This window comes from Melanostigma gelatinosum (genome assembly GCF_949748355.1).
Source record: "Melanostigma gelatinosum genome assembly, chromosome: 1".
Classification (NCBI taxonomy): domain Eukaryota; kingdom Metazoa; phylum Chordata; class Actinopteri; order Perciformes; family Zoarcidae; genus Melanostigma; species Melanostigma gelatinosum.
Genome location: NC_136634.1, coordinates 7,320,838 through 7,335,216, shown reverse-complemented (window position 1 = coordinate 7,335,216; position 14,379 = coordinate 7,320,838). Strand labels below are relative to the sequence as shown.

Genomic DNA, 14,379 nt, shown 5'->3' with positions numbered 1-14,379 from the left:
CAGAGCACACACACACGCACACACACACACACACACAACCAAGCACAAACATTCACAGCAGGACATAGAACGTAACACATCATCAACACATGTTAAAGATCTGTAATCTACCATTACATTTATAGTAACTCATAAATATTTAACAATATTGAATATCATTTCAGAAATGCATCACCCTGAGGTTAAACGACATTTAAAACATTTTAATCCATTTTTAACGAGTTCACACAAACATAACTCACACATTTCCAGACATGAATCATATTTTACATTTTGTAATCTAAGGTGAACTACAATTATTATTATCATTTATTCTGCTGAGGTTTGTAATTTTCCTTTCATAAATGTCTTTATTGATCATTCATTTGTCAATAGTTTCAGACACATTTTCTGTTGAATTGACATGGCTCAATTTGTATGCACCAAATTGAGGTATATTCTTGATTCTGCATCTAGTGCATCACCAAGGAATCCACAAATAGCAACGTGACCCGGCCTGATGTATACAGCTGATCTGCAGCTATATTTATCAGCCTCATGACTATTAATAGTGACGGTGCACTGCAGTGCCCCTGCAGCTTGAATTCATACTTCTGTCTCACTGTGTGAGGCTGCTGTCTCCTGGATGTTGACGTCTTTGAAGACGTCAGTACAGCGTGTGGTTGTATTTTTGTCCGGAAATCCAAAACTATACAGTAGACATTCCTACCAGGCGATATTTGTTGTCAGTATTGTGTTTACAGCACTGTCCCCAAGGGGCCAAAATCTGGATTAATGTTGAAGTGCAGTTTAGTTCTCATCGTGTGTGGTTCAACACAAATCACCACAATGAGATTCAATTTCAAAATAAAAAACATTCATATTTTCCCCCCCAAAATAATATATTGTAATATTTCAGAAACCGTCAAGATTCTTTATTCACTGTCACAAAGACATAATTAATATGCTGTACTTGTGGCGTGGACATGATTTCCATGTGCTTGCAGTCACGGATAAAACACAAAGGTGTTTGCGTAGCAGGGCGGCAGTGACTCAGAGCAATAATGACGAGAGCTACCAAACAAAAGAATCCAGCCAAAAGGAAATTGCTTATTTACCTGAAATGTATGACTCCTTCTGTCTGCAGCCAAAGCCATGAATAAGCAAATGAACTGATCTAATCGGCCTCTTTACAGGAACAGCTTCTCTGGTACAGTGGCCCAGCAGCCGGCTCTGTGTGTCTCCACTCTACTCGCTGCAGTCTCCCTGCGGAGGGAGTTCTGTTGTCATTTCCCAGCTCAGAATTATTATCCAGACACTTAGTTACAGAGGAGTTCAGCTCTGGGGTCGCTAGTGGCCGTCGTCATGGCTGTTCCCCAACCCCCCTGTGATGCCGCGGCCCAGTGAAAGTGTGATGAATGGGGATGCTATAGTGTGTGTGTGTGTGTGTACATGCTAAGATCCAGGCAGTGCCGAGGCGCTCTGCACTCCGGGTTTGTGTTTGAGTGAGGATGTTCATTAGGATCCCTAAGGAGGGCAGGATTGTTGTTCCGGGCACAGAAGAGACGCGTACCGAAAACCTAAAATAGATGAAAGCACACACTGATAAAACCTTGACTATAATACAAAGAGCGGCGATTGAGATCCAAAGGCCGCGCCATCTTTAGTTCAGGAGATTTTATCTGATTATTTATCAGCCAGAGTAGTTTCTTTTCTTTTCGCCATGATATTTGCATCATAATCGTCTGTAACTGGCCGAAATGGTCATGCGTGGGGTCCACTCAGTCACTCAATTACCCCAACCCTCCTGCTGGCTCTGCAGCACAGCCTCCTGTATCGGCCTCCTTTCAAGGCCAGCAGCTTCCTCTGGAACTGCTCACTAGCCACAATATAGAGCACCGGGTCCAGGCAGCTGCTCACACTGCACATGGCCTCAAAGAACTCATAGGAGGCGTAGAGGACGTTGGTGTTGGATGGTGTGACTTGGTTATTGATCCTCATGAACACCAGGGTGACGATCATGACGTGGTACGGCACGAAGGAAACCGCAAAAACGAGTATGGCAGCGGTGATGAGCCGCAGAGGCTTCCCTGCCGCCCGCGGGTCTCCGCTGTGCCTCGTAGCCCTTGGGAGGCGCCTCAAAACCCGAACCGTCTTCACGTAAAAAGCCAGCATGACGCTGAACGGCAGCAGGAAGCCGACTATTGTCCGGATGATGGTGATCGTCTTGACGTAGTTAAAAGGGCCCTGGATGTGGTCCATACAAACGGTGATGTATTCTGGTCGCTGAACAGCAAAAGTCACAAATAGGTCCGGTATGGAGCACAGGACCACGGTGACCCATGCGCAGACCGAGCACAGCTTGGCTTTGCCCACGTCCCACCAGCGGAGAGAGCTGATCGGGTGCACCGTCCCGACATAGCGATCGAAACTGATCAGCGTGAGGAAGAGGATGCTGCCGTATATGTTGATGTTGAAGGAGATCTTCTTGAACTGGCAGAAGGTCTGCACGTCTTTGAGGTGGGGCCTCTGGACGGTGAAGTAGATGCTGAAGGGGAGGGTGAGAATCCAGGCCGAGTCGCACAGGGCCAGGTGCAGCAGGAAAAGGTCGCTGCTGCTCGAGGTCTTCCTGAAGAAGGAGTAGTTGATAATAGCCGCTACGTTTCCCAGGATGCCCACGGGAAGGGCAAAGGAGAAGAGAAGCAGCAGGATGTAGCAATACCACTGGGCGTTCTCAAACTGGCCGCAGAATACTGTTGACTGGTTCAGGAACTCCAGAAGCACCTCTGGGATTCAAGGAGGCAGATTTGTTACTGTATTTTTATTGTTCATATCTTACCATGTTTTGAGAATTAAAAGAGGAGGCCAGCATTTTAGTAGTTTGACGTGCGCCCCAGAGATGCAATTATTTGTTTCTGTCAAACCATCACCACAACCTTTACCTGACATTAATAGTGGTTAGTTCTCAGAACCACAATATTTTAACCCTCACGCATAAATAAAGTTCTCTTACCAAATGAAGGCCAATATGCTAATTTCTGTAAAAGCAAGCTGTGTAAAACATAATGCTATTACACCATCTAACTTATTTTAAGTTCTATAAAACACAGTGGTCATTCTGTTCTATATGGCTTTAGTTGGTTTCATTTTTTTTCCAGATTTGAATAACAGTAATGTAGGTCTCCCTCTGTTTTATTGACTCTGCCAGTAAGCCCTGTTCTCAGACGGTACTTTAAGTAAGATGTGTCACCCTCTCTCTCCGAGGGCCCTTTCTTATTTACGGTAACTGTCTCCATAGTCTCAGAGCGTCACCAGCGTGTCCAGGAAGCTGTCTGCTGCCAACAATAAAACCTGGGGCCTGTTGCCAATATGTCGGATAGTAAATCCATTTTTCAAATAAGCAGACGTCAACAATTTACTTTTTGCACATTTTAACCTCGATCATGACGGAAAAGGCACATTTTTAATATCCTATTTTGTGAGGATGGAGTTTTGTGTTGTGATTTTATCATACAGCTGCACAGCAAGTCGTCATTGTAGGAAGTATAAGGGTAATGTAGACAGTATTTACATTTAAACAACAGTTGTGTCAGGACATTTCACTAAAAATGACAATAATAAAGTTTTTTTAAGTTAGTTATTGTATTATACATTATTTGGAAAGTTGAAAGCTTGTCTAGAATGTAGTCAGTGGATGGTTACCTCCTGTAGCCGTGTCAGACCTGTTGCTGTTGAGGAGCGGTATCATGATGAATGGAGACGGTGATCACATCTCGGGTCGCCTTCACTCCTCCACCAGCTGTGTGCTTCTCATCTGTCACGAGCTGTTGCTGCACTCCCCTACCTGTGAGGGGTGTGTGTGTGTGTGTGTGTGTGGGTGTGTGTGTGTGAGATACAGGAAATCACTGTTAAAACATGTAAGCTACATTCAGTAATTGCCTGTAATTGCTGATCTCTGCTAGTTATACTGTTTGTGTTTGTGGCTCCAGGTCCTCTGGGTGTCCTGTGAGTTGATTACTCCTTTAAATGAGGTGACTTTCCGGTACTGTTGCATGTGATCTCATTATCAGAAAGGTAACCGTAACCTTGGCAGTTTGAATGCCTTGATTGACTGAGACCATGTGGACTGGATTGGGAATCCTAAAGACGTTGTTGTGCCCTTAAGAATTACTGTGGATTTGAACATGCACTCAGTAGCCAGTGTTTGAGGTACACCTGCAGTCCTGCAGTGAAGAGCGGCATTTCTGCTATTTAGCCAAACCTCGTTGATATAAATTGGGGGGGGACAAATTAATAGAAACGCCTGTCAATATCGTGCAATACATTCCAACAACAACACAAACTCCCTAATCATCGTGGAGGTGAATCGACGCCTCTCGAAAAACAAAAACTGAACATTATAACCTTCATCACAGCAGGATTTATTGCAGGACTTTTTTATTCGACTGCATTAGTAAAAGGAAGGTGTACCTAATAAACTGAGTGTATAAAAGGCCCTCTGGCACCAGCTTCTTCAATTTGTTTCACTGGATTTGTAGCTGCTGATTTTGTGGAATGAGTGTAATCTTGTTCACTATTTACTAAAGTTGAAAGCAGCTTCCTTGGCAGGCTGCTTGGCCTAAACTATAGAGTGTAGACGAATGTCTGGATACTCCTCTGCCACCCACTGCAATGTATCCGGACCGAACAACACGCAGTTTGATAGTTTGAAGTCATTTTTGTTCTGGTTTCTTATCATTGGTTGATTCGTTGTTATTTGGAAGGTATTGTGGACGTGGTTTATACTGAAATGGCAGCATTGTGCTCAGTGTGTTCATTAGTTTCAGCAGAAATGGGCCGTTGAGGCTGTAAAGTAGGCTACATTTACATCATTGGAAGTAATTCCCAACACTGGATTTTGTTTTTCCACAAATGCTAATACTGGCACTGAATTCAGACACAGATGTTCAAATGACACCAGAGGTCCCCTCAAATGGTCTAATACTTTCTTCCCAACACGAAGATTGTGTTGGGCACCTCCCCAAAAAAAGTAGGCCACAGTACGTTGACTGCTTAATCTCTAGATCTCAGCTCTGTGGCGCGTGTCCGTTTATCACCACTAGATGGAGACACAGCTGCATGTTTGATTTTCATTCGGAAAACAATTTTAGAAGTGATATGATCTCATCCCAAACACGACACTAGAAATAGCTTCAGAGGAATGATTCTGCAAATACTGTCAAAAGGATTCAAACTGTAGTTGCATTATGTTGAGTGGTACAGCAGCTTGGTCCATGTTAGTGGGTGTGTTTGCAGTGTGGCAGAGTGCAAGTAAGAAACAGATAAAGCATGTGTCCCTCACAGTTGTTGTTTTTCCGTGTGTGTGTGCGCGCGCCTGTGTGTTTGTGTGTGGCTGCCTTGTGAATGTGTGTTGTTGTTGTTGTTGTTGTTGTTGTTGTTGTCGTCGTCCCTGCCGGGCTGAGCCTCGCAGCAGGCAGCGCTCATGAATCACACCTTATCGGGCTCCTCCACTGTCGGGAGGTGCAGTGACTCAGGCGGCTTGGCTGAATCGTCTTGAATCACCCCCCCAGTTAAATCCCCATATAGGCTGTGAGAGGGCGGCTGTGCCACTTTAAAAGTCAGATCTGCCGATACACACTGTGCTCCTACATCTAAGCCAGGGCTCATTGGCACTTGAGGCAATTAAGTTTACCCGTGCAAGTCAATTCAATTATGCATCTGTGATGAGCCCTGAAATACCACAGAGCAAGACGTATGGTGTGGCCTCGCACTAAACCTTGCTTCTGCTTAAAACACCCTCAAAATGTACGGTTGACTAGTGTTATTAAGAGAATATTAAAGTTAATATTCCAACAATCAGTTTTACCTTTGGTCGGTTATTATCACTGCAGATCTGTTGTTCGCTACGATGTAAAGGCTCACTCTGCATAATATATCTGAACCTATAACAGGAGGTCCATTCATTATAACTGCACTTTAACTCAACAGAGATCCTCATCTCCATAGGAATATCAACATCTTTGTTTTTGTGTGAGCAGCGAGGAAAACAACCTAAAAGTGAGCAAGCTGAGATTGAACAGCATGTAAAACTATTGGAGAGTGAACCAGCCAGGCTGTAATGGGAAAATAAATGGAGCATTCTGCTTTGCCGTGTGTGTGTGTGTGTGTGTGTGTGTGTGTGTGTGTGTGTGTGTGTGTGTGTGTGTGTGTGTGTGTGTGTGTGTGTGTGTGTGTGTGTGTGTGTGTGTGTGTGTGTGTGTGTGGGTGCGTGTGCGTGTGTGTGTGGAGATAAACACAATGAGGTCTCAGAGGAGCTGTAACTCAGGGATGCTGACTGAGCTGGAGGAGAGAAAAAACAAAGAGTTGTTCCTGGGAAGATGGCACCAGGTCACAGCAGAGGGAGAGCCTCAAAGTGTGTGTGTGTGTGTGTAGGGGTGTGTGTGTGGGTTCACTGTATGAGGACTGTTCATATTAGGGAGTAGATACTTATATTTACCTAAATCCTGATTAAATATGTATCCAGTACATAGCAGGTGTCGCCCTCTAAATCATATTTTTTAAATATGTATAGGGGACCTTTTAATGCGGTTTTCAAATTCTGATCAACCATGTGTTGTTTGCATGATTATTCATAATGGATATACTGTCATTTTTTTTTTTCTGCATTTTTTTCTGCATTGTTCAAATCACAATTTGTATTTGTGTAATATAAATGAAAGAATAAGGAAATGTAACACGTTGAGTAAGTCAAGCTCTCTTTGCTGTCCAATACATTTTCACTGGTTCCTCTCAAGCTAGCAACCCAAAAGTCAGTTATGTAACCCTCAACTTGCAGGTGGTAGCAGTCCTTTAAAAAAAAAAAAAAAAAAAAATCGATTTAATTTGCAAATCCTATTTGACCCAGGTCTGAGTGACGGCGGTGGTAACAAACACCCTAAATGTAGAAACTGGATTGCTTCTGTTACACGAGCAGTGTGGGAGGTAGATCAAGGACTATTACATTATGCAGCCCTAATTGCATCACACATGGTATTATTCAGATCTCTCAGTAATTTATACTTTACTTATGTAATGCTTTTTCATAATGCCACTCTGACCAGAAAAACATGTCCTTGAATTAAAGATCTAAATATGTTTCTGTTTTTGACCAAAATAACAATTAGTCCCTCATTATATTCATAGCTGGCCACGGAGGAGCTATAAGCAGCCACTGTAGTCTTTTCAAGGTACAACAACAAGCTAAACGTCCTGTAAAACCTGGTTCATGAGTAGTGCTGAGCTCGTGGGATTATGCTCTCTGTGCGGAGGCCTGCATACCTGAATCAATCTCATGCTCTGCCGGAGAAACGTATATCAATCATTTGATCGCAAGCCGTGCATTGTATTAAAACAAAACACCACAGGTCACAACAGTTTGAATCATTTCTCTAATCATGCAGAGCTCCCATCACGATGGGAGCATCAATCCACTGACATCATGTCCAACCGGTGCATGAAATGATGTGTACGTGGAATATTTTCTGTCGGGGAAAAAACAATCACTTCAAGGCCGTGGAAGTGACACCTCGGAGGAGTGGTCTTTAATCTTAATGTCAGCGCTAAAAAGGTCACGTTGTCTGACAGAGGGGGGCGTTATTGATCTGTGTGACGAATTTATTTACTTTCATTTTCGTGGCCGTACATGTTAGCAGGTTGACGTGCTGTTTGAACCCCCCCCACTGACAGCAGTGTCCTTGTCATGCCTCCTTTAGGTCGATACCTGCGCCTGAAAATGTTCCGCGAGGATCATGGCTCCTGGATGACCATGTTCTTCAGCGCCATCCTCTTCCTCTTCCTCTTCTCACACATCTACAACCTTTTCCTGCTGATGGCTGGGAGCATGCAGTAAGCCACTCAATCTCTCTCTCTCTCTCTCTCTCTCTCTCTCTGCCCCTTTTTCCTCATTCTCTGCTTCCCATTTGTAAGAGCCACTGTACGCTCCCCTCCGGCGGGCGTGATTGATCTAAACCTCGCGCCTGAACAGAGACTCAATGGCAGTATGATTAATCAGCCCGGACTTTAAATCACAGGTAGGCGCAGGCAAGAGCAGGGTGGCTAATCCTGAAAGAGCACCTTCAGCACCCACACTTCTTCTCCCATGATCTTTTTTTTTACATATCTTTGACCAAAAACCAAAGGTGTGTTTGCCATGTCTCTCTTGGATAATGCTTTGCAACTGCGCACTGCAGAGCCTGACACCCACCCACACATCAAGCCAGTGACAGGAATCCGTTTATGCATCTGCAATGTGTCCATCTAGAGGTAGGAAAACATGCCCCTGAAGCCAGCCTGCCAGACACCAGGTTGCCACGAGGTGATTGACCGTTTTGTGTGTTTGGGGGCTGTAAAAAAACTGTGTGGCAGGTGTCTATTCCGGTACAAGCTGTGAAGAGGGAGGCCATGGCTGTAAAGGGATCTGTCCGTACAGTGCTGCTTTTTTCTATATTAACAACACACATCAACTATCCTTACGGTGCAGGCAGATGAAGGCGATTAGCTTGCAGGCAAGTTGTTGTGTTTTTCGACGGCCAGAGGGGATGCGTTCGCATAATCAGCCCATCTGTCACTCCGGCCAGCGCGGTGACACCGGCATCCATCTTGTCCCGTCTCTCCGGTCGGCCGGAGAAAAGGGAAGCGAGCGGCTGAGCAGAGAGGTGCAGGACCGCTGAGACGATGAATGTTGCTTGCTCAGGGAAAAGTTACATTTGCAGGCGCGCTGAGTGCATCTGTCACAAAGAGGATTCCTTTTTACTGCCTCTCATTTGTGCCTTGGAATGCCGAAGGAAACGGGGCCCTTCAGAGTCCATCGGTGCATCTCTTTGCCGTTCGGACTCTTTCACTAGATGACGTTCGGATCATGCTTCAGGAAAAATAATGAGTCACTCAGGCATTTTGAGAGATGAAAGTAAATCATTTATAACATGATGTATAATTTATGTCCATCTAACATGTGCAAGTCACTCTGCTCATATTAGCCGCATCACTTCGTCCAGATATAAAAAGTAGCAACCACAACAGCCTATTAAACAATTAAACTGACACGGCACTAAAACCCACCCATTGCTCTGGATGTGTTGAGCAGCGACGTCAGTTATCCGACAATGTACGGCTCTCCCCACGAAGACAGATGGTGCTGTTGTAAAGCAAGTGAGCCCGCCGCTGCCAAGACACCTGGTCTTTTTCTGCACTTCTCCCAAACCCCCCCCCCTCCCCTCCCCTCCTGTCCCGCTTCTCTTCTCCCGCTTGTTTCTGCTCCAGCAGCGTGTCCACTGAGGACCCGGGCCCTGCCAAAGACCATTAGTGTTCACATCTCTGTTCAAGACCGACATGTAAGAGCAATGTTCACACTCTGCCAGGATGCCCCTCGGAAGACGGTCTCCCGGCTGCGATAGCATGAATGCAGCAGAGTGAGCGGAAAAGGGGGGGGGGGGGGGGGGAAGTGGTCCAGCCCCGATGATGCAGTGAAACTTAAGTCTTTTGATCCATGTCCAAACCCTATTTGCATCGCCCCCTTCACTACTCCGACCAATCTGTCACCCCCATAGTAAGGATGTTGTCGTTTTCTCTTTAGCCACAGCACAAAGGGAAAGTACAATATCCCTTTGTGACTGCAGCTGCCCCTCTGTGGGGGTGAATGGTGTTTTTCCTTTTTATTTGTACCAAAAGAACAAGCCGCTGTGAGGTATTATTACTGCGAAGGGTTTTTAAAGGGTAGGTATTTTGGAATAGCTGGCTTTGACATCTAGCCATGATGGTGCACTGCAGGGGATGTTCTTCTGCTGGCCAGACAGGGCGTCACACACACACACACACACACACACACACACACACACACACAGACACCAACCACATATTGTTCACGTCTCGCACCTTGCTCAAGTTAGCTGGGACATGCATGTGTGTGTTGAGTGTGTGTGTGTGTGTGTGTGTGTGGCGAGGGGGAAGGGAGGGGGGGGGCGTTAGCATCTGTCTCCCTGACCTGATGCCGTGTGCCGCCCGTGCCCTTCGCTCATTAATATGCTTTCATGTTCTTTGACCTTTCAGGCTGTCTTGAGCTTGATTTAATCAAAACGAGCGATACGTCCACAAAACCGCGCTATCGGGACCGTAAAGAATCACTGATAAGGGAGTGTACATCTTTTCGGATGACAAGTATTTATTCATGCTAAATGGATTCATCAGAGCCGTTATCTCTCGGCTCCAAGAGATTTCCAGACTGCGTAATCGTACACACGTCCAACAGTGCCAATATTTAAACAGCCTCTTCTAGGTCAACAGCTATCAACCTGTCACCTGGCTTATATCATATCGGGGGGGGGCGGTCCATTGTGGCACCCTGGGAGCTGTAAGCCTCACTTGTTACCAAACCCTCACATCTGGGCTATTTGCATTTTAATGTAACTGTCAGATTAGGAGGGGGGCTGTTTGTGTGAAACCAGGGGAGTGTGACCGCCCAGGGACTTTGACGGACTCCATGAATGTTTTGTCACGCCGCACAATCCCATTCCGCCATCTTACGGCGCCATTACCAGCCGAAATCGGCTCCTAATTAGATGGTGTTATTTAATTAAGACGGCCCAATGCGTGGTGTACACATTAATCATGACTAATTTAGAGGAAGGGGGTGGTAAAGTACGTGAAGGTGGAAGTAAGGAGGGAGGGAGGGAGTTTGTTGAGCTGGAGTGGGACAATAAAGCTGTAAAATGACTTCCATACTTCTCCTGTTTGTTACCCAGTACGGGGAGAGATGGATGGGTGTCAGGAAAGGGGGAGGAAGAGGGGTGGGCTGAGCAAAGGGTGGGGGGAGGGTTGTAGCTGGTGGGTATCTTTGATGAGGAGCAGGGAGGGATGTGGCATTTGACTACAGTCATACCCTAAGTGGGATTAGACCCCATGAGGGCATTTGTTTACTTTGTTTACCATGATCCTTTGTGCGGAGTGCATGCGAGTCCCCCTCGTCTGTCTGGTCGCTTGTCTGGCACTAAGCTGGGGTAATACCACGGACAAGTAGATTTAAAAGGCTGAATAAATAGCACGTCGTGGTATGTAGAGGCCTCCTGTTGCATGCAATCACACTTGGGACTTGTTGCTGCCAGCGTTTTTCAACAATGGGTTCTATGATCTGGCTGTTAGTTAATGCAGGAATGTATCTAAAGGGGTTTGGATTTGAATTAAACTAAATATATATATATATATTTTTTTTTCAAGCAAATATGTTCAACATTCTCTGGTTTGTGCCACTCAATTGGGATATTTCTCGTTTTTCTTCTTTTTTCTGTTAAAGAAAGTTCTTTGGCTTTTGAACAAGCACATAAAACAACAAATATTTAGTTTTGTAGCATTTCTGTTTCATCAATAACTGTTAGATTAATCTATACCAAAAATAACCATTAGCTGCAGCCATTATGAAATAATTCTTAAGAATGTCCGTGTTTAACTGAACTGATTTGCTTGTCATAATATTTGGCACAACAGAGATATACCATGCGGTACCTTGTCAGAAACAGCTTTCGTTATTAAGACTTAATATAGAAACCTGTGGCTGTATTTAAAACGCAGGACATATCTTGCGGTTCAGCTTCATTGATCTTTCCTTGCCTTCGCCACTCTTGCCGCTCTCGTACTTTCACACACCCCACACCTACTTTCTAAGCATATCTGCTGCGGTCGTTCACACGCCTACACATGCACATTACGTTGGTGTCTTGAAAATGACTCATTACTTATTTATCGAGTGTTTAGTAAAGCGTTTCCATCAAAGCCATGTTGTCGGCTCTCGGAATACCTCTGAAGCAGACCGTGTGCGAGATGAAGCGGTGAAGTCGGTCATTTCCTCTCTGATTTCATTTTCCTGCTGTTTTCTGGAACAGAGGGGAGGAGCATCAGCTGTGGCTGCAGCCCAGTTGTCCCCCTCATACCTCACTGTCACGTGAAGAGAAACGGCCACATTGTAAACAATAAACATCACAACCTTGACGGCGGCGTGCGTCCACCGGGAATATACGATGTGTATTATACTATAGATGAATGTAAGTGTGTGTGTAGATGGACGGTGGGGCGCGGTGCTGTGGCAGGACAGATGGATGGTCCATGCATGCGTTCGTGTTTGTGTGTAAAACCACAGTCAGTCTTTTTATGTCTGCATTGTGTTTCAGTAACATTAGTACCTGATAGCATCCCAGTTCCAGTCTTTCAAAGCTTCACATTTTCACATTTTAATGTTATTGTTGAAATTGTAAAAAAAAAAAAAAAATACCAAAACATTCTACTTCTCAACAAAAAGCATTGGTAATATTTTTATTTTCTTCACTGACTACCTGCTTCATGTCTTAGATTTAGCAAAGAACCTGTTCTCCACTTAGTGTTTTCCGATTTTTTAAAACAAGAATATGGTGTTTGCATGTGCAAAAACATGACCAGGATGCTAGAATGATAGAAATGAAAGTAAAATAATAATGGACTCTTAGTCCATCATAGAGCGGCACATTCTGCAGAGGAAGGAGGTCGAGGTCAATGGATGGGTTGACAAAATGCCTTTCTATCTCAGGGGACTGCTGTTCATTTCCTGTTCAACCAAGTCATTTCTGAGCCTAAACCAAACCTTGAAAATAGTGTCACATCATAAAACAGATTTATTTTTGCAACAGTGATTTGTGACAGTTTTGAAAGACACAGATAAATAACGTTGTCCTGATAGGAGTGTCGGGTCAGAAGACTGCTCTCTATATTGTTCTAAAATGACGTATTGTGTCGTTTAATTTGACGGAGGTTACTAGTGTGCTTGTAAATCAATGTAAAGGTACAGGCAGACCTGGTTTTGGACCCTTCTGTCCTAATCCAAAGCTCATAGGGGGACTGGAGGGCCTGAGACAGGGCTGTCCAGGATGTTGCCCGATGGCATTCACTCCCGCTCCTGAGCTCGGGGAAGGATAAGGACTAAAGGACTCGATCTCCAGCCAGTATATTACAATACGTGGGCTCATTCTGTGCTGAGTGATGAATTGAGATTGAAGCACTAAGTTGCCTTGAGAGATGCTGTGGTGATAATGAAAAGAGTGTGTATTGACAGCTTTACGCGCCCTGGTAACTAATGCTGCTCAGTGTTATATGGTAAATATGACGTTGTGCAGGCAATGCATTTCAATGTGGAGCCAGCCAAGGTCGCAATTTAATGTTCTGAATGAGTCCAGCCTTTACAGGGCAGAGGAGGTCACTTAGTTTCCACGGTCTCTAAATCACCGGCTGCCTGACAGAGAAAACAAGATGATCCAGCCCTGCATGAAGGCCTGTACGTCCAAATGGATGGTGAAAGAAAAATGGAACTCAGAGTATTGATGACTCCGAGTAGGGAAAGTTCCCTCAGCATGCAGTTTTATAAGCTTAATGACCAAGACTCCCATGGGCCTTGGTGAACCTTGGGTTGAGAATTTGATGAAACAAATCAAATTAAACCATCAACTTTTTTCTTTGAATTAATGAATATATGGAATATTAGAAAGCATGGCATTAAAAAAGTGTTTTTTGCAGGTTGTTTAAGATAACTTTATTCAAAACTTTTTTACATGGCCAATACATTTGTAAGAGTCCTCTGTCATGGTGATCTACTGCACTACTGCCCAATTTATGATGTATAATATATCAAATGTATAAAACCCAAATCAATGGCAAACAAGTTTGTTAACCGTTTAAGTTAAAATTCCAGACATTGGCATGTAAAATATGATTCATATCCTTTTATAAGAGCCGGAAGAATTTGTCAATAATTAATCAATTAGTCAAGAAACTGAAAATGTATTGCCAGTCATTTTGATGACCATTTCAGTCATCCTTTTAAGTAAAAATGGCAAAACATGGTACATGTGGGGAACTTTTTCTGTGTCATATGTTCTATTAAACAGATTATTTTGACTGTAAATCAGACAAAACAAGCTATTTCTACCACCTTTTTCTGGGGGATAATATACCGGGTATCCGATGGATAAATCAACGAAATAATCTGCAGAATTATCAATTATAAAAATAATCTTTAGTTGCATCCCTGAATTGAATATCTTTGGGGGTTTGGACTGATGGTCTGTTAAAATGATTTGAAGACGTCACTATGGGCTTTGGGAAATTGCATTTTTTTTCTCCACCATTTCCTAATGAACCAACTTAATCAATACCCAAAATAATCATTAGTTGCAGCCGTACGTTGTTGCACCTTATTAAAAAAGCTGTGACTACAACAGCATGCTCCAACATAATAACACTGAATTACTGCCCAGTTTATCAAAACCTAATATAAAACAATATTCAACTGATACATAATTATAAAAAAAAAAAACAATCTGGTGCACAGCAGGAGACCCATTTGACTGG

The 14,379-nt window shown here is 44.0% G+C and overlaps 2 protein-coding genes across 2 annotated transcripts in view; one reads left to right on the top strand and one right to left on the bottom strand.

Annotated features, from left to right (window-relative positions):
• The window catches only part of tmem117 (transmembrane protein 117), a 34,224-nt gene that overhangs the window by 6,554 nt on the left and 13,291 nt on the right, over nt 1-14,379 (top strand). The window contains exon 3 of the mRNA XM_079292638.1: nt 7,731-7,863. Coding sequence (XP_079148764.1) covers nt 7,731-7,863 — 133 coding nt within the window. The remainder of the gene's footprint in view (nt 1-7,730; nt 7,864-14,379) is intronic.
• On the bottom strand, nt 1,765-3,727 carry LOC306781067 (P2Y purinoceptor 1-like; the record flags this gene model as incomplete). The annotated part of the gene is made up of 2 exons (XM_079273733.1): nt 1,765-2,765; nt 3,682-3,727. The coding sequence occupies 2 exons, from the start codon at nt 3,725-3,727 to the stop codon at nt 1,765-1,767; spliced, it is 1,047 nt and encodes a 348-aa protein (XP_079129859.1).